The sequence below is a fragment of the Salarias fasciatus genome, unplaced genomic scaffold (genome assembly GCF_902148845.1).
Source record: "Salarias fasciatus unplaced genomic scaffold, fSalaFa1.1, whole genome shotgun sequence".
NCBI classification, from domain to species: Eukaryota; Metazoa; Chordata; class Actinopteri; order Blenniiformes; family Blenniidae; genus Salarias; species Salarias fasciatus.
The window spans coordinates 40012-60000 of record NW_021941393.1 but is presented as its reverse complement, the minus strand read 5'-3'; the positions used below and the strand labels follow the sequence as shown (position 1 = coordinate 60000).

Genomic DNA, 19989 nt, shown 5'->3' with positions numbered 1-19989 from the left:
CGGGCTTCAGGTCGCGGCGCGGCCCGGCGGGGGAGGAGGAGGAGGCGGCGGAGGAGGCGGCGGAGGTCCCGGCGGGGCTGCTGAAGGAGGCGCGGAGGAGCGGACAGCTCAACCTGTCCTCCCGGGGACTGACGGCCGGTGAGAGCCGCGAGACCCGGGACAACGACACACACACACACACACACACACACACACACACAATAAAACCGAATACGCAAATTCCAGAGCCTTGCAGGGAGTTTCCACCTGAATTCAGTGATTTTTTTTTTGTTTTTTATTATTATTATTATTATTTTTTCGATTTAAATACATTTGAAAGATTTTTCGAGAACTGCGAAATTCAGCCATTGAATTTTTTCTTTTTGAAGTCCTGTGACGTCATTCCGTAGCAGGGTCAATTAACGGCCGCCCCCCCTGGCGGAGAGTCCATGAATTGCAGCCAATAAATTTTTTTTTTTTTTTTTTTTTTTTTCAATTTTAAACGATCCTGCGGGCCTGATCCCACCTTCCCCGGGGGGGGGGGGGCCGCTTCCGGCCCGCGGGCCGCACGTTCGGTCCCCTCAAACCCCGGACCTGGATGCTAACCCCGCCCCCCTTTCTCTTGTGTTTGCCCCGCCCCCCCCCCCTTTCAGTGCCCCCCGCCGTGTACCGCCTGGACGTGGACGCCCCCCCGGAGGCGCGGCGCGACGTCAGCTTCGCGGCGGCGGCGGAGCAGCGCTGGTGGGAGCGCGCCGAGCTCACCAAGCTGCTGCTGGCGTCCAATCGGATCGCCCGGCTGGACGACGACGTGCGGCTGCTGCCCGCCCTGCTGACGCTGGACGTGAGAACGCCCCGCCCCCGCCCCGAAACGAGCTCCGCGCGACGCTAACGGCTAACCGCTAACTTTTGTCGCCCTAGCTCCACGACAACCGGCTGAGCGACGTGCCGGAGGCCCTGGGGGAACTGACGCAGCTGCGGCAGCTCCGGCTCGGGTAACGCCAGCCGCAAACTAGCTTCAGACCACTGCTACATGCTAACGTTAGCTTCAGATTGGCTATGAACTACTGCTACATGCTAACATTAGCCTCAAACTAGCTTCAAACTACTGCTACATGCTAACGTTAGCTTCAGATTGGCTAAGAACTACAGCTAAATGCTAACATTAGCCTCAAATTGGGTAAAAACTACAGCTAAATGCTAACATTAGCTTCCAATTGGCTAAGAACTATAGCTACGTGCTAACACAGGCCTCAAACTAGCTTCAAACTACTGCTACATGCTAACATTAGCCTCAAACTAGCTTCAAACTACTGCTAAATGCTAACATTAGCCTCAAACTAGCTTCAAACTACTGCTACATGCTAACATTAGCTTCAAATTGGCTAAAAACTACAGCTACATGCTAATTCCAGGCCTCAAACTAGCTTCAAACTACTGCTAAATGCTAACATTAGCCTCAAACTAGCTTCAAACTACTGCTAAATGCTAACATTAGCGTCAAACTAGCTTCAAACTACTGCTAAATGCTAACATTAGCTTCAAATTGGCTAAAAACTACAGCTACATGCTAACATTAGCCTCAAACTAGCTTCAAACTACTGCTAGATGCTAACATTAGCTTCAGATTGGCTAAAAACTACAGCTACATGCTAACACAGGCTTCAAACGAGCTTCAAACTACTGCTAAACGCTAACATTAGCCTCAAACTAGCTTCAGACTACTGCTACATGCTAACATTAGCTGCACATTGGCTAAGAACTATAGCTACATGCTAACACAGGCCTCAAACTAGCTTCAAACTACTGCTACATGCTAACATTAGCTTCAGATTGGCTAAGAACTACAGCTAAATGCTAACATTAGCCTCAAACTAGCTTCAAACTACTGCTAAATGCTAACATTAGCCTCAAACTAGCTTCAGACCACCGCCTCATGCTAACATTAGCCTCAAACTAGCTTCAGACTACTCCTACATGCTAACATTAGCTACACATTGGCTAAGAACTATAGCTACGTGCTAACACAGGCCTCAAACTAGCTTCAAACTACTGCTACATGCTAACATTAGCCTCAAACTAGCTTCAAACTACTGCTAAATGCTAACATTAGCCTCAAACTAGCTTCAAACTACTGCTACATGCTAACATTAGCTTCAAATTGGCTAAAAACTACAGCTACATGCTAATTCCAGGCCTCAAACTAGCTTCAAACTACTGCTAAATGCTAAGATTAGCCTCAAACTAGCTTCAAACTACTGCTAAATGCTAACATTAGCGTCAAACTAGCTTCAAACTACTGCTAAATGCTAACATTAGCTTCAAATTGGCTAAAAACTACAGCTACATGCTAACATTAGCCTCAAACTAGATTCAAACTACTGCTAGATGCTAACATTAGCTTCAGATTGGCTAAAAACTACAGCTACATGCTAACACAGGCTTCAAACGAGCTTCAAACTACTGCTAAACGCTAACATTAGCCTCAAACTAGCTTCAGACTACTGCTACATGCTAACATTAGCTGCACATTGGCTAAGAACTATAGCTACATGCTAACACAGGCCTCAAACTAGCTTCAAACTACTGCTACATGCTAACATTAGCTTCAGATTGGCTAAGAACTACAGCTAAATGCTAACATTAGCCTCAAACTAGCTTCAAACTACTGCTAAATGCTAACATTAGCCTCAAACTAGCTTCAGACCACCGCCTCATGCTAACATTAGCCTCAAACTAGCTTCAGACTACTCCTACATGCTAACATTAGCTGCACATTGGCTAAGAACTATAGCTACGTGCTAACACAGGCCTCAAACTAGCTTCAAACTACTGCTACATGCTAACATTAGCCTCAAACTAGCTTCAAACTACTGCTAAATGCTAACATTAGCCTCAAACTAGCTTCAAACTACTGCTACATGCTAACATTAGCTTCAAATTGGCTAAAAACTACAGCTACATGCTAATTCCAGGCCTCAAACTAGCTTCAAACTACTGCTAAATGCTAACATTAGCCTCAAACTAGCTTCAAACTACTGCTAAATGCTAACATTAGCGTCAAACTAGCTTCAAACTACTGCTAAATGCTAACATTAGCTTCAAATTGGCTAAAAACTACAGCTACATGCTAACATTAGCCTCAAACTAGCTTCAAACTACTGCTAGATGCTAACATTAGCTTCAGATTGGCTAAGAACTACAGCTACATGCTAACAGAAGCCTCAAACTGGCTTCAGACTACTGCTACATGCTAACATTAGCCTCAAACTGGCTTCAAACTACTGCTAAATGCTAACATTAGCCTCAAACTAGCTTCAAACTGCTGCTAGATGCTAACATTAGCCCCAGAATGGCTAAAAACTACAGCTAAATGCTACAATTAGCCTCAAACTAGCTTCAAGCTACTCCTTAAAGCTTAAGTTAACCTCATATTAGCTAAAAATTACAGCTAAATGCTAACATTAGCCTCAGACTAGCTTCGAACTACCGCTAAAAGCTAAAGTTAACCTCTGGTTAGCTAAAATCTACAGCGAAATGTTAACACTAACCTCTGATTAGCTAACAACTACAGCTAAATGCTAACATTAGCTTCAAATTGGCTAAACACTAAATGCTAACATTAGCCTCAAACGAGCTTCAAGCTACTGCTAAAAGCTAGCTAGCTAGCTGTAGTTGCTCCCCTTCAGCTGAAGCTCCTCCCCCTCCAGCTGAAGCTCCTCCCCCCTCTCTCTCTCTCTCCCTGCAGTCAGAACCAGCTGAGGCTCCTCCCCCTCCAGCTGAAGCTCCTCCCCCCCTCTCTCCCTGCAGTCAGAACCAGCTGAGGCTCCTCCCCCTCCAGCTGAAGCTCCTCCCCCTTCTCTCTCTCTCCCTGCAGTCAGAACCAGCTGAGGCTCCTCCCCCTCCAGCTGAAGCTCCTCCCCCCTCTCTCTCTCTCTCTCCCTGCAGTCAGAACCAGCTGAGGCTCCTCCCCCTCCAGCTGAAGCTCCTCCCCCCTCTCTCTCTCCCTGCAGTCAGAACCAGCTGAGGCTCCTCCCCCTCCAGCTGAAGCTCCTCCCCCCTCTCTCTCTCCCTGCAGTCAGAACCAGCTGAGGCTCCTCCCCTTCCAGCTGAAGCTCCTCCCCCCTCTCTCTCTCTCTCTCCCTGCAGTCAGAACCAGCTGAGGCTCCTCCCCCTCCAGCTGAAGCTCCTCCCCCTCCAGCTGAGGCTCCTCCCCCTCCAGCTGAAGCTCCTCCCCCCTCTCTCTCTCTCTCACACTGCAGTCAGAACCAGCTGAGGCTCCTCCCCCTCCAGCTGAAGCTCCTCCCCCCTCTCTCTTTCTCCCTGCAGTCAGAACCAGCTGAAGCTCCTCCCCCCTCTCTCTCCCTGCAGTCAGAACCAGCTGAGGCTCCTCCCCCTCCAGCTGAAGCTCCTCCCCCCTCTCTCTTTCTCCCTGCAGTCAGAACCAGCTGAGGCTCCTCCCCCTCCAGCTGAAGCTCCTCCCCCCTCTCTCTCTCTCTCTCCCTGCAGTCAGAACCAGCTGAGGCTCCTCCCCCTCCAGCTGAAGCTCCTCCCCCTCCAGCTGAAGCTCCTCCCCCCTCTCTCTCTCTCTCCCTGCAGTCAGAACCAGCTGAGGCTCCTCCCCCTGCAGCTGAAGCTCCTCCCCCCTCTCTCTCTCTCCCTGCAGTCAGAACCAGCTGAGGCTCCTCCCCCTCCAGCTGAAGCTCCTCCCCCCTCTCTCTCTCTCCCTGCAGTCAGAACCAGCTGAGGCTCCTCCCTCTCCAGCTGAAGCTCCTCCCCCCTCTCTCTCTCTCTCTCCCTGCAGTCAGAACCAGCTGAGGCTCCTCCCCCTCCAGCTGAAGCTCCTCCCCCCTCTCTCTCTCCCTGCAGTCAGAACCAGCTGAGGCTCCTCCCCCTCCAGCTGAAGCTCCCCCCCCCTCTCTCTCTCTCTCTCTCTCCCTGCAGTCAGAACCAGCTGAGGCTCCTCCCCCTCCAGCTGAAGCTCCTCCCCCCTCTCTCTCTCTCTCCCTGCAGTCAGAACCAGCTGAGGCTCCTCCCCCTCCAGCTGAAGCTCCTCCCCCCTCTCTCTCTCCCTGCAGTCAGAACCAGCTGAGGCTCCTCCCCCTCCAGCTGAAGCTCCTCCCCCCCCTCTCTCTCTCTCTCTCTCCCTGCAGTCAGAACCAGCTGAGGCTCCTCCCCCTCCAGCTGAAGCTCCTCCCCCCTCTCTCTCTCTCTCCCTGCAGTCAGAACCAGCTGAGGCTCCTCCCCCTCCAGCTGAAGCTCCTCCCCCCTCTCTCTCTCCCTGCAGTCAGAACCAGCTGAGGCTCCTCCCCCTCCAGCTGAGGCTCCTCCCCCTCCAGCTGAAGCTCCTCCCCCCCCCTCTCTCTCTCTCCCTGCAGTCAGAACCAGCTGAGGCTCCTCCCCCTCCAGCTGAAGCTCCTCCCCCCCCTTCTCTCTGTCCCTGCAGTCAGAACCAGCTGAGGCTCCTCCCCCTCCAGCTGAAGCTCCTCCCCCCTCTCTCTCTCTCCCTGCAGTCAGAACCAGCTGAGGCTCCTCCCCCTCCAGCTGAAGCTCCTCCCCCCTCTCTCTCTCTCTCTCTCCCTACAGTCAGAACCAGCTGAGGCTCCTCCCCCTCCAGCTGAAGCTCCTCCCCCCTCTCTCTCTCTCTCCCTGCAGTCAGAACCAGCTGAGGCTCCTCCCCCTCCAGCTGAGGCTCCTCCCCCCTCTCTCTCTCTCTCTCCCTGCAGTCAGAACCAGCTGAGGCTCCTCCCCCTCCAGCTGAGGCTCCTCCCCCCTCTCTCTCTCTCTCTCCCTGCAGTCAGAACCAGCTGAGGCTCCTCCCCCTCCAGCTGAGGCTCCTCCCCCCTCTCTCTCTCTCTCTCCCTACAGTCAGAACCAGCTGAAGCTCCTCCCCCCTCTCTCTCTCTCTCCCTGCAGTCAGAACCAGCTGAGGCTCCTCCCCCTCCAGCTGAGGCTCCTCCCCCCTCTCTCTCTCTCTCTCCCTGCAGTCAGAACCAGCTGAGGCTCCTCCCCCTCGGCCTGTTCTCCGCCTCCGGCCTCCAGACCCTGTCCCTCCAGAAGAACCAGCTGGAGTCGGTCCCGGAGCAGCTGGGGAACCTGACCCGGCTGACCCACCTGGTAGCTAGCCGACGCTAACGCCCCCCGCTAACACGCCGCGTCATGCTAACCGCTAACCGCTCACGTCCACGCAGGACCTGTCCCACAACCTCCTGGGGGCGCTGCCGGACTCGCTGGGGGGCCTGGAGTCCCTGCTGGACCTGCAGCTGGCCCACAACCGGCTGGGCCGCCTGCCGCCGGGCGCGGCCCGCCTCACCCGTAAGCCCCGCCCCCCGTCCCCCCCGCCCGCTCTCGCCGCTCGTTAGCGCGGTGTTAGCATGCGGTTCCCCTCCAGGCCTGCGCTCTCTGGACTGCTCCCACAACCTTCTGGACGAGCTCCCGGCCGACCTGTCGGCGCTGACCGGCCTGGAGCAGCTCCGCCTCCGGCACAACAGGCTCCGCCTCCTCCCCGAGCTCCTCCCGCCAAATCTCAAGGTCAGCGGCGTTAGCACGCGCGTCTCGGAGCGAAACGGAGCTTCAGGCGTGCCAAAAAAAGTCGACTTAGTCAACCTCACGCTAGCGTAAAACTACAGCTAGATGCTAACATTAGCCTCAGATTGGCTAAATGCTATAGCTAAATGCTAAAGTTAGCCTCAGATTAGCTGAAAACTACAGCTAGATGCTAACATTAGCCTCAGATTGGCTAAATGCTATAGCTAAATGCTAAAGTTAGCCTCAGATTAGCTGAAAACTACAGCTAGATGCTAACATTAGTCTCAGATTGGCTAAACGCTATCGTTAAATGCTAAAGTTAGCATCAGATTAACTTAAAACTACAGCTAAATGATAAAGTTAGCCTCAGATTGGCTAAACGCTATAGCTAAATGCTAAAGTTAGCATCGGACTAGGTTCAAACTACAGCTGAATGCTAAAGTTAGCCTCAGATTAGCTGAAAACTACAGCTAGATGCTAAAGTTAGCCTCAGATTGGCTAAACGCTATAGCTAAATGCTAAAGTTAGCATCGGACTAGGTTCAAACTACAGCTGAATGCTAAAGTTAGCCTCAGATTGGCTGAAAACTACAGCTAGATGCTAAAGTTAGCCTCAGATTGGCTAAACGCTATAGCTAAATGCTAAAGTTAGCATCGGACTAGGTTCAAACTACAGCTAAATGCTAAAGTTAGCCTCAGATTAGCTGAAAACTACAGCTAGATGCTAAAGTTAGCCTCAGATTGGCTAAACGCTATAGCTAAATGCTAAAGTTAGCATCGGACTAGGTTCAAACTACAGCTGAATGCTAAAGTTAGCCTCAGATTAGCTGAAAACTACAGCTAGATGCTAAAGTTAGCCTCAGATTGGCTAAACGCTATAGCTAAATGCTAAAGTTAGCATCGGACTAGGTTCAAACTACAGCTGAATGCTAAAGTTAGCCTCAGATTAGCTGAAAACTACAGCTAGATGCTAAAGTTAGGCTCAGATTAGCTTAAAACTACTGCTAAATGCTAACATTAGTCTCAGATTGGCTAAACGCTATAGCTAAATGCTAAAGTTGGCATCAGATTAACTTAAAACTACAGCTAAATGTTAAAGTTAGCCTCAGATTGGCGAAGAATTACAGCTAAATGCTAACATTAGCCTCAGATTGGCGATAAATTACAGCTAAATGCTAACATTAGCCTCAGATTGGCTAAAAAATTACAGCTAAATGCTAACATTAGCCTCAGATTGGTGAAAAATTACAGCTGAATGCTGAAGTTAGCCTCAAATTAGCTTCAAACTGTAGTTGAATGCTAGCATTAGCCTTAGCATGGCTAAAAACTACAGCCAAATGCTAAAGTTAGCGTCAAATTAGCTACAAACTACAGCTAAATGCTAAAGTTAGCCTAAAATTAGCTACAAACTACAGTTAAATGCTAAAGTTAGCCTCAAATTAGCTTCAAACTGTAGTTGAATGCTAGCATTAGCCTTAGCCTGGCTAAAAACTACAGCTAAATGCTAAAGTTAGCGTCAAATTAGCTTCAAACTACAGCCAAATGCTAAAGTTAGCCTAAAATTAGCAACAAACTACAGTTAAATGCTAAAGTTAGCTTCAATTTAGCTTAAAACTATAGTTGAATGCTAGCATTAGCCTAACCTTGGCAAAAAACTACAGCTAAATGCTAAAGTTAGCGTCAAATTAGCTTCAAAGTACAGCTAAACGCTAAAGTTAGCCTCAAATTAGCTTCAAACTGTAGTTGAATGCTAGCATTAGCCTTAGCATGGCTAAAAAGTACAGCTAAATGCTAAAGTTAGCGTCAAATTAGCTTCAAACTACAGCTAAATGCTAAAGTTATCCTAAAATTAGCTACAAACTACAGTTAAATGCTAAAGTTAGCCTCAAATTAGCTTCAAACTGTAGTTGAATGCTAGCATTAGCCTTAGCATGGCTAAAAAGTACAGCTAAATGCTAAAGTTAGCGTCAAATTAGCTTCAAACTACAGCTAAATGCTAAAGTTAGCCTAAAATTAGCTACAAACTACAGTTAAATGCTAAAGTTAGCCTCAAATTAGCTATAAACTACAGTTAAATGCTAAAGTTAGCCTCAAACTAGCTTCAAACTGTAGTTGAATGCTAGCATTAGCCTTAGCATGGCTAAAAACTACAGCTAAATGCTAAAGTTAGCATCAAATTAGCTACAAACTACAGTTAAATGCTAAAGTTAGCGTCAAATTAGCTTCAAACTACAGTTAAATGCTAAAGTTAGCCTCAAATTAGCTTCAAACTGTAGTTGAATGCTAGCATTAGCCTTAGCATGGCTAAAAACTACAGTTAAAAGCTAAAGTTAGCCTCAAATTAGCTTCAAGCTGTAGTTGAATGCTAGCATTAGCCTTAGCATGGCTAAAAACTACAGCTAAATGCTAAAGTTAGCATCAAATTAGCTACAAACTACAGTTAAATGCTAAAGTTAGCGTCAAATTAGCTTCAAACTACAGTTAAATGCTAAAGTTAGCCTCAAATTAGCTTCAAACTGTAGTTGAATGCTAGCATTAGCCTTAGCATGGCTAAAAACTACAGTTAAAAGCTAAAGTTAGCCTCAAATTAGCTTCAAGCTGTAGTTGAATGCTAGCATTAGCCTTAGCATGGCTAAAAACTACAGCTAAATGCTAAAGTTAGCATCAAATTAGCTACAAACTACAGTTAAATGCTAAAGTTAGCCTCAAATTAGCTTAAAACTGTAGTTGAATGCTAGCATTAGCCTTAGCATGGCTAAAAACTACAGCTAAATGCTAACATTAGCTCCAAACTAGCTGTGTGTGTGTGTGTGTGTGTGTGTGTGTGTGTGTGTAGGAGCTGTACCTGGGCAACAACCACCTGGAGGCTGAGGGGGCGGGGCCCCTGTCCGGCCACGCCCACCTCTCCGTGCTGGATCTCCGCGGCAACCGCCTGGCCCGCGTGCCCGACGGCGTGGCGGCGCTGCAGACGCTGACGCGCCTGGACCTGGCCGACAACGACATCGCCACGTACGTAGGCCCCGCCCCCCCCCCCCGCCCGTCGCCGCGGCAACCGTTGACGCTCCGTGTGCTGTCGCCAGGTTGCCCCCGGCGATCGGCCTGCTGCCGCGGCTGACGGCGCTGCAGCTGGAGGGGAACCCGCTGCGCGGCCTCCGCCGGGACATGCTGACGGTGATGACATCACGCGCCGTATATGGTCACGGGGAGGAGAACAAGGAAGCGTAACCTGATCCGCCGGCTCTCGTTTACAGAAAGGAACCGGAGAGCTTCTCAAGTACCTGCGGGGACGAATCCAACGTAAAGCGCTTTTGGCTGAACCCGGACCGGGTTCTAGAACCCGGACCGGGTTCTAGGTAAGTCTGAAGCTAACTGGCTCCGCCCCCCCTCCCTCCCCCCCCCCCCTCCTACCCCCCCCACCCGCCTGCAGCCGAGGAACCGGCGGAAGCGGCGGAACGTTCCGGACTCCGGTTGCCCAGCGACGACCCGCTCCACGCCGAGAGCATCAGGACCCTCAAAGTGCTGGACTACAGGGGAGTGGTGCATGCTGGGACGTCCTGCGAGCCGTCAAACTGCGGCTGAATTGGCTAGCTTTAGCGTCTAGCTGTAGTTTGAAGGTCATTTTAAGCTAACCTTAGCATTGACCTGTATCCTGAAGCTAGTTTTAGGCTAACATTAGCATCTAGCTGTAGTTTAAAGCTAGTTTAAGGCTAACATTAGCATCTAGCTGTAGTTTAAAGCTAGTTTAAGGCTAACATTAGCATCTAGCTGTAGTTTAAAGCTAGTTTAAGGCTAACATTAGCATCTAGCTGTAGTTTAAAGCTAGTTTAAGGCTAACATTAGCATCTAGCTGTAGTTTAAAGCTAGTTTAAGGCTAACATTAGCATCTAGCTGTAGTTTAAAGCTAGTTTAAGGCTAACATTAGCATTTATCTGTAGTTTAAAGCTAGTTTAAGGCTAACATTAGCATCTAGCTGTAGTTTAAAGCTAGTTTAAGGCTAACATTAGCATCTAGCTGTAGTTTAAAGCTAGTTTAAGGCTAACATTAGCATCTAGCTGTAGTTTAAAGCTAGTTTAAGGCTAACATTAGCATCTAGCTGTAGTTTAAAGCTAGTTTAAGGCTAACATTAGCATCTAGCTGTAGTTTAAAGCTAGTTTAAGGCTAACATTAGCATTTATCTGTAGTTTAAAGCTAGTTTAAGGCTAACATTAGCATCTAGCTGTAGTTTAAAGCTAGTTTAAGGCTAACATTAGCATCTAGCTGTAGTTTAAAGCTAGTTTAAGGCTAACATTAGCATCTAGCTGTAGTTTAAAGCTAGTTTAAGGCTAACATTAGCATCTAGCTGTAGTTTAAAGCTAGTTTAAGGCTAACATTAGCATCTAGCTGTAGTTTAAAGCTAGTTTAAGGCTAACATTAGCATCTAGCTGTAGTTTAAAGCTAGTTTAAGGCTAACATTAGCATTTATCTGTAGTTTAAAGCTAGTTTAAGGCTAACATTAGCATCTAGCTGTAGTTCAAAGCTAGTTTAAGGCTAACATTAGCATCTAGCTGTAGTTTAAAGCTAGTTTAAGGCTAACATTAGCATCTAGCTGTAGTTTAAAGCTAGTTTAAGGCTAACATTAGCATCTAGCTGTAGTTTAAAGCTAGTTTAAGGCTAACATTAGCATCTAGCTGTAGTTTAAAGCTAGTTTGAGGCTAACTTTAGCATGTAGCTGTAGTTTAATGCTAGTTTGAGGCTAACTTTAGCATCTAGCTGTAGTTTAAAGCTAGTTTCAGGCTAGCTTTAGCATTTATCTGCAGTATGAAGCTAGTTTAAGGTTAACTTTAGCATCTAGCTGTAGTTTAAAGCTAGTTTAGGGCTAAGTTTAGCATCTAGCTGTAGTTTAAAGCTAGTTTGATTCTAACTTTAGCATGTATATGTAGTTTAAAGCTAGTTTAAGTCTAACATTAGCATCTAGCTGTAGTTTAAAGCTAGTTTCAGGCTAACTTTAGCATCTAGCTGTAGTTTAAAGCTAGTTTAGGGCTAACTTTAGCATCTAGCTGTAGTTTAATGCTCGTTTGAGGCTAACTTTAGCATCTAACTGTAGTTTAAAGCTAGTTCAAGGCTAACTTTAGCATGTAGCTATAGTTTAATGCTAGTTTGAGGCTAACTTTAGCATCTAGCTGTAGTTTAAAGCTTGTTTAAGGCTAACTCTAGCATCTAGCTGTAGTTTGAAGCTAGTTCCAGGCTAACTTTAGCATTTAGCTGTAGTTTGAAGCTAGTTTGAGGCTAACTTTAGCATCTAGCTGTAGTTTAAAGCTAGTTTAGGGCTAAGTTTAGCATCTAGCTGTAGTTTAAAGCTAGTTTAAGTCTAACATTAGCATCTAGCTGTAGTTTAAAGCTAGTTTCAGGCTAACTTTAGCATCTAGCTGTAGTTTAAAGCTAGTTTCAGGCTAACTTTAGCATCTAGCTGTAGTTTAAAGCTAGTTTCAGGCTAACATTAGCATCTAGTTGTAGTTTAAAGCTAGTTTAAGGCTAACTTTAGCATCTAGCTGTAGTTTAAAGCTAGTTTAAGGCTAACTTTAGCATCTAGCTGTAGTTTAAAGCTAGTTTCAGGCTAACTTTAGCATCTAGCTGTAGTTTAAAGCTAGTTTCAGGCTAACTTTAGCATCTAGCTGTAGTTTAAAGCTAGTTTCAGGCTAACATTAGCATCTAGTTGTAGTTTAAAGCTAGTTTAAGGCTAACTTTAGCATCTAGCTGTAGTTTAAAGCTAGTTCCAGGCTAACTTTAGCATTTAGCTGTAGTTTGACACCATTTTTAGGCTAACTTTAGCATTTATCTGTAGTATGAAGCTAGTTCCAGGCTAACTTTAGCATTTAGCTGTAGTTTGACGTCATTTTTAGGCTAACTTTAGCATTTATCTGCAGTATGAAGCTAGTTCCAGGCTAACTTTAGCATTTAGCTGTAGTTTGACGTCATTTTTAGGCTAACTTTAGCATTTATCTGCAGTATGAAGCTAGTTCCAGGCTAACTTTAGCATTTAGCTGTAGTTTGACGTCATTTTTAGGCTAACTTTAGCATTTATCTGCAGTATGAAGCTAGTTCCAGGCTAACTTTAGCATTTAGCTGTAGTTTGACGTCATTTTTAGGCTAACTTTAGCATTTATCTGCAGTATGAAGCTAGTTCCAGGCTAACTTTAGCATTTAGCTGTAGTTTGACGTCATTTTTAGGCTAACTTTAGCATTCATCTGTAGTATGAACCTAGTTCCAGGCTAACTTTAGCATTTAGCTGTAGTTTAAAGCTAGTACAAGGCTAACTTTAGCATGTAGCTGTAGTTTAATGCTAATTTGAGGCTAACTTTAGCATCTAGCTGTAGTTTAAAGCTAGTTTCAGGCTAGCTTTAGCATTTATCTGCAGTATGAAGCTAGTTTGAGGCTAACTTTAGCAACTAGCTGTAGTTTAAAGCTAGTTCCAGGCTAACTTTAGCATTTAGCTGTAGTTTGACGTCATTTTTAGGCTAACTTTAGCATTTATCTGCAGTATGAAGCTAGATTTAGGCTAACTTTAGCATCAAGCTGTAGTTTAACACCATTTTTAGGCTAACTTTAGCATTTATCTGTACTATGAAGCTAGTTCCAGGCTAACTTTAGCATTTAGCTGTAGCTTGACATCATTTTTAGGCTAACTTTAGCATTTATCTGCAGTATGAAGCTAGTTCCAGGCTAACTTTAGCATTTAGCTGTAGTTTGACGTCATTTTTAGGCTAACTTTAGCATTTATCTGCAGTATGAAGCTAGTTCCAGGCTAACTTTAGCATTTAGCTGTAGTTTGACGTCATTTTTAGGCTAACTTTAGCATTTATCTGTAGTATGAAGATAGATTTAGGCTAACTTTAGCATCAAGCTGTAGTTTGACGCCATTTTTAGCCTAACTTTAGCATTTATCTGTAGTATGAAGCTAGTTCCAGGTTAACTTTAGCATTTAGCTGTAGTTTGACGTCATTTTTAGGCTAACTTTAGCATTTATCTGCAGTATGAAGCTAGTTTAAGGCTAACTTTAGCATCTAGCTGTAGTTTAAAGCTCATTTCAGGCTAACTTTAGCATCTAGCTGTAGTTTTAAGCTAGTTTCAGGCTAGCTTTAGCATTTATCTGTACTATGAAGCTAGTTTAAGGCTAACTTTAGCATCTAGCTATAGTTTAAAGCTAGTTTCAGGCTAGCTTTAGCATCTAGCTGTAGTTTAAAGCTAGTTTCAGGCTAACTTTAGCATCTAGCTGTAGTTTAAAGCTAGTTTAAGGCTAGCTTTAGCATTTATCTGCAGTATGAAGCTAGTTTAAGTCTAACATTAGCATCTAGCTGTAGTTTAAAGCTCATTTCAGGCTAACTTTAGCATCTAGCTGTAGTTTTAAGCTAGTTTCAGGCTAGCTTTAGCATTTATCTGTACTATGAAGCTAGTTTAAGGCTAACTTTAGCATCTAGCTGTAGTTTAACGCTAGTTTCAGGCTAGCTTTAGCATTTATCTGTACTATGAAGCTAGTTTAAGGCTAACTTTAGCATCTAGCTATAGTTTAAAGCTAGTTTCAGGCTAGCTTTAGCATCTAGCTGTAGTTTAAAGCTAGTTTGATTCTAACTTTAGCATGTATATGTAGTTTAAAGCTAGTTTAAAGCTAGTTTCATGCTAACTTTAGCATCTAGCTGTAGTTTAAAGCTAGTTTAAGGCTAGCTTTAGCATTTATCTGCAGTATGAAGCTAGTTTCAGGCTAGCTTTAGCATCTAGCTGTAGTTTAAAGCTAGTTTGATTCTAACTTTAGCATGTATATGTAGTTTAAAGCTAGTTTAAGGCTAACATTAGCATCTAGCTGTAGTTTAAAGCTAGTTTAAGGCTAGCTTTAGCATTTATCTGCAGTATGAAGCTAGTTTAAGGCTAACTTTAGCATCTAGCTGTAGTTTAAAGCTAGTTTCAGGCTAACTTTAGCATTTAGCTGTAGTTTGACGTCATTTTTAGGCTAACTTTAGCATTTATCTGTAGTATGAAGCTAGTTTTGGGCTAACTAGCATTCATCTGTAGTATGAAGCTAGTTTTGGGCTAACTAGCATCTAGCTGTAGTATGAAGCTAGTTCCAGGCTAACTTTAGCATGTAGCTGTAGTTTAATGTTAGTTTCAGGCTAGCTTTAGCATTTATCTGCAGTATGAAGCTAGTTTAAGGCTAACTTTAGCATCTAACTGTAGTTTAAAGCTAGTTTCAGGCTAGCTTTAGCATTTATCTGCAGTATGAAGCTAGGTTAAGGCTAACTTTAGCATCTAGCTGTAGTTTTAAGCTAGTTTGATTCTAACTTTAGCATGTATATATAGTTTAAAGCTAGTTTAAGGCTAACATTAGCATCTAGCTGTAGTTTAAAGCTAGTTTAAGGCTAGCTTTAGCATTTATCTGCAGTATGAAGCTAGTTTAAGGCTAACTTTAGCATCTAGCTGTAGTTTAAAGCTAGTTTCAGGCTAACTTTAGCATCTAGCTGTAGTTTAAAGCTAGTTTAAGGCTAACTTTAACATCTAGCTGTAGTTTGACGCCATTTTTAGGCTAACTTTAGCATTTATCTGTAGTATGAAGCTAGTTTTGGGCTAACTAGCATTCATCTGTAGTATGAAGCTAGTTTTGGGCTAACTAGCATCTAGCTGTAGTATGAAGCTAGTTCCAGGCTAACTTTAGCATTTAGCTGTAGTTTAAAGCTAGTTCAAGGCTAACTTTAGCATGTAGCTGTAGTTTAATGCTAGTTTCAGGCTAGCTTTAGCATTTATCTGCAGTATGAAGCTAGTTTAAGGCTAACTTTAGCATCTAACTGTAGTTTAAAGCTAGTTTCAGGCTAGCTTTAGCATTTATCTGCAGTATGAAGCTAGGTTAAGGCTAACTTTAGCATCTAGCTGTAGTTTTAAGCTAGTTTGATTCTAACTTTAGCATGTATATGTAGTTTAAAGCTAGTTTAAGTCTAACATTAGCATCTAGCTGTAGTTTAAAGCTAGTTTCAGGCTAACTTTAGCATCTAGCTGTAGTTTAAAGCTTGTTTAAGGCTAACTCTAGCATCTAGCTGTAGTATGAAGCTAGTTTGAGGCTAACTTTAGCATTTAGCTGTAGTTTAAAGCTAGTTCAAGGCTAACTTTAGCATGTAGCTGTAGTTTAATGCTAGTTTCAGGCTAGCTTTAGCATCTATCTGCAGTATGAAGCTAGTTTAAGGACAACTTTAGCATCTAGCTGTAGTTTAAAGGTAGTTTGATTCTAACTTTAGCATGTATATGTAGTTTAAAGCTAGTTTCAGGCTAACTTTAGCATGTATATGTAGTTTAAAGCTAGTTTAAGGCTAACATTAGCATCTAGCTGTAGTTTAAAGCTAGTTTAAGGCTAACATTAGCATCTAGCTGTAGTTTAAAGCTAGTTTAAGGCTAACATTAGCATCTAGCTGTAGTTTAAAGCTACTTTCAGGCTAGCTTTAGCATCTAGCTGTAGTTTAAAGCTAGTTTCAGGCTAATATTAGCATCTAGCTGTAGTTTAAAGCTAGTTTAAGGCTAACATTAGCATCTAGCTGTAGTTTAAAGCTAGTTTGAGGCTAACTTTAGCATGTATATGTAGTTTAAAGCTAGTTTAAGGCTAACATTAGCATCTAGCTGTAGTTTAAAGCTAGTTTAAGGCTAACATTAGCATCTAGCTGTAGTTTAAAGCTAGTTTAAGGCTAACATTAGCATCTAGCTGTAGTTTAAAGCTACTTTCAGGCTAGCTTTAGCATCTAGCTGTAGTTTAAAGCTAGTTTCAGGCTAATATTAGCATCTAGCTGTAGTTTAAAGCTAGTTTAAGGCTAACTTTAACATCTAGCTGTAGTTTGACGCCATTTTTAGGCTAACTTAGCATGTATCTGTAGCATGAAGCTAGTTCCAGGCTAGCTTTAGCATGTATCTGTCGCCTCCGCCTCGCCTGGAGGCTCACTCTCCAGCTCGCTAAGCCAGATGCTAACGTTAGCGTGCCGCCGTTCCGCCGCTCAGTGACAGGAAGGCGCTCCAGGTCCCGGACGAGCTGTTCGCCGCCGCCGCCGCCGCCGACAGCGTCACCAGGGTGGACCTGAGCAGGAACCAGCTGAGCTGCGTGCCCGACGGGTACACACACACACACACACACACACACACACACACGCGCTGAAACACAGGAACACACACACATGCTGGGGTGTGTGTGTGTGTGTGTGTGTCCTCAGCCTGGCGCTCCTCGCTTCCTCGCTGCGCGACCTCAGCCTGGCCTTCAACCGCCTGACGGCGTGCTCGCCGGCGCTGTGCGGCCTGCGGCAGCTCACACACCTGGACCTCAGGTACACACACACACACACACACACTGGCAGACACACACACACACACACGTGCGCTGAGCCGGTCCTCCTTCCCTCCAGGAACAACCAGCTGAGCGATCTGCCGCCCGACATGACGACGCTGGAGAAGCTGCTCTGCATCAACTTGCAGTTCAACAGGCGAGTCGCTCTGCGTCTGTAGCTCTATAGGTCTAGATTTAGGTTTATAGGTCTACGTCTGGCGTTCTAGGTCCATAGTTCTTGGTCTGATGCTCTAGGTCTATAGGTCTTGGTCTGTGGGTCTAGGTCTGAGGCTCTAGGTCTGATGCTCTAGGTCTAGGTCTATAGGTATAGGTCTGGCACTCTAGTTCTATAGGTCTAGGTCTGAGGCTCTAGATCGAGGTCTATAGGTCTACGTCTGGCGCTCTAGGTCTAAGTCAATAGGTCTAGGTCTCACGCTCTAGGTCTATAGGTCTAGGTCTGATGCTGTAGATCTAGGTCTATATGTCTAGATCTAGGTGTATAGGTCTAGATTTAGGTTTATAGGTGTAGGTCTGACGCTGTAGGTCTGTGGGTCTAAATCTAGGTCTGTAGGTCTAGATTTAGGTCTATAGATCTAGGTCTGACACTCTAGATCTAGGTCTATATGTCTAGGCTTAGCTTTGCTGTCTAGGTCTGGCGCTCTAGGTCTGTAGGTCTAGATTTAGGTCTTTCGATCTAGGTCTGACGCTCTAGATCTAGGTCTATATGTCTAGGCTTAGCTATGCTGTCTAGGTCTGGCGCTCTAGGTCTATAGGTCTAGATTTAGGTCTATAGGTCTAGGTCTGAGGCTCTAGGTCTAGGTCTATAGGTCTAGGTCTGACGCTCTAGATCTAGGTCTATATGTCTAGATCTAGGTCTACAGGTCTAGATTTAGGTTTATAGATCTAGGTCTGACGCTCTCGATCTAGGTCTATATGTCTAGGCTTAGCTTTGCTGTCTAGGTCTGGCGCTCTAGGTCTGTAGGTCTAGGCCTGAGGCTCTAGATCTAGGTCTATAGGTCTAGATTTAGGTCTTTTGATCTAGGTCTGACGCTCTAGATCTAGGTCTATAGGTCTAGATTTATGTTTATAGGTCTAGGTGTGACGCTGTAGGTCTGTGGGTCTAAATCTAGGTCGATAGGTCTAGGTCTGTAGGTCTAGGTCTATAGGTCTAGATTTAGGTCCATAGGTCTAGGTCTTATAGGTCTAGGTCTGATGCTCTAGGTCTACAGGTCTAGGTCTATGGGTCTAGGTCTGATGATGTAGGTCTAGGTCTACAGGTCTAGATTTAGGTCTATAGATCTAGGTCTGACGCTCTAGATCTAGGTCTATAGGTCTAGATTTAGGTTTATAGGTCTAGGTCTGACGCTGTAGGTCTGTGGGTCTAAATCTAGGTCGATAGGTCTAGGTCTGTAGGTCTAGGTCTATAGGTATAGATTTAGGTCCATAGGTCTAGGTCTATAGGTCTAGGTCTGATGCTCTAGGTCTATAGGTCTTGGTCTGTAGGTCTAGGTCTATAGGTATAGATTTAGGTCCATAGGTCTAGGTCTATAGGTCTTGGTCTGATGCTCTAGGTCTATAGGTCTTGGTCTGTAGGTCTAGGTCTATAGGTCTAGGTCTGATGATGTAGATCTAGGTCTACAGGTCTAGATTTAGGTCTATAGATCTAGGTCTGACGCTCTAGATGTAGGTGTATAGGTCTAGATCTAGGTCTATAGGTCTAGGCTTAGCTTTGCTGTCTAGGTCTGGTGCTCTAGGTCTGTAGGTCTAGGTCTGATGCTCTAGATCTAGGTCTATAGGTCTAGATCTAGGTCTATAGGTCTAGATCTAGGTCTATAGGTCTAGATCTAGGTCTATAGGTCTAGATCTAGGTCTATAGGTCTCGGTCTGATGCTGTAGAACTAGGTCTACAGGTCTAGATTTAGGTCTATAGCTCTAGGTCTGAGGCTCTAGATCTAGGTTTATAGGTCTAGATTTAGGTCTATATGTCTAGGTCTATAGGTCTAGGTCTGATGATGTAGATCTAGGTCTACAGGTCTAGATTTAGGTCTATAGATCTAGGTCTGGTGCTCTAGATCTAGGTCTATATGTCTAGATCTAGGTCTATAGGTCTAGATTTAGGTTTATAGGTCTAGGTCTGACGCTGTAGGTCTGTGGGTCTAAATCTAGGTTGATAGGTCTAGGTCTGTAGGTCCAGGTCTATAGGTCTAGATTTAGGTCCATAGGTCTAGGTCTATAGGTCTTGGTCTGTAGGTCTAGGTCTGATGATGTAGGTCTAGGTCTATAGGTCTAGGTCTGATGCTCTAGGACTATAGGTCTTGGTCTGTAGGTCTAGGTCTGATGATGTAGATCTAGGTCCATATGTCTAGATCTAGGTCTATAGGTCTAGATTTAGGTTTATAGGTCTAGGTCTGAGGCTCTAGATCTAGACCTATAGGTCTAGGTCTGGCACTTTAGGTCTAGGTATAGGTCTAGGTCTGTAGGTCTAGATCTGTAGGTTTAGGTCTAGGTCTGTTGCTCTAGATCTAGGTCTATAGGTCTAGATTTAGGTCTGTAGGTTTAGGTCTAGCTCTAACTTTGCTGTCTAGGTCTAGCTCTGTAGGTCTAGGTTTTGCAGGTCTAGGTTTATAAGTCTAGGTCTAGGTCTCCAGGTCTGACTCCCGGCCCCCCCCTCCGCCCCCCTCCCCCCTCAGGTTCCGCTCGGTCCCCGAGGTGCTGCACCAGCTGGGCTCCCTGGAGACCCTGGTCCTGGGGAACAACCAGATCCAGGAAGTGGACCCGGCGGGGCTGCGGGCCCTGGAGCGCCTCAGCACCCTGGACCTGTCCAACAACGACCTGACCCGGGTCCCTCCTGAACTGGGACTCTGCTCCAGTCTCCGGTAGTCCCGAACCCCCCCCCCCCCCGCCCCCCCCCCGCTTTGCTAACGCTAGCTCGCTAACTGTGTGTGTGTGTGTGTGTGTGCGTGCGCAGGCGTCTGGTCCTGGAGGGGAACCCGTTCCGGACTCCGAGGCCCGCCGTGCTCGCCAAGGGGACCGAGGCGGTCCTGGAGTTCCTGCGGGGCCGCGTGGTTCCCCCCGCCCCCCCCCCGCCCCCACAATAAAAAAATAAAAGCCCCGCCCCCTCCCAACCAACGCTGACTCAGCAGTTTTTTTTTTCTTTGTTTTGT

At 45.5% G+C, this 19989-nt stretch overlaps 1 protein-coding gene across 1 annotated transcript in view; it reads left to right on the top strand.

The window, feature by feature from the left end:
• lrrc40 (leucine rich repeat containing 40) overlaps positions 1-19946 on the top strand; it is a 20038-nt gene extending 92 nt beyond the window's left edge. Inside the window, exons 1-15 of the mRNA XM_030087667.1 lie at positions 1-138; positions 633-820; positions 898-971; positions 5964-6093; positions 6168-6291; positions 6368-6507; positions 9340-9512; positions 9584-9674; positions 9755-9800; positions 9931-10033; positions 16507-16617; positions 16716-16826; positions 16905-16982; positions 19516-19701; positions 19794-19946. The exon at positions 1-138 is cut by the window's left edge and continues 92 nt beyond it. Of these exons, the coding sequence (XP_029943527.1) occupies positions 1-138; positions 633-820; positions 898-971; positions 5964-6093; positions 6168-6291; positions 6368-6507; positions 9340-9512; positions 9584-9674; positions 9755-9800; positions 9931-10033; positions 16507-16617; positions 16716-16826; positions 16905-16982; positions 19516-19701; positions 19794-19923 (1823 nt within the window). The 3' untranslated portion in view covers positions 19924-19946. The remainder of the gene's footprint in view (positions 139-632; positions 821-897; positions 972-5963; positions 6094-6167; positions 6292-6367; positions 6508-9339; positions 9513-9583; positions 9675-9754; positions 9801-9930; positions 10034-16506; positions 16618-16715; positions 16827-16904; positions 16983-19515; positions 19702-19793) is intronic.
• The last annotated feature ends 43 nt before the right edge of the window (positions 19947-19989 follow it).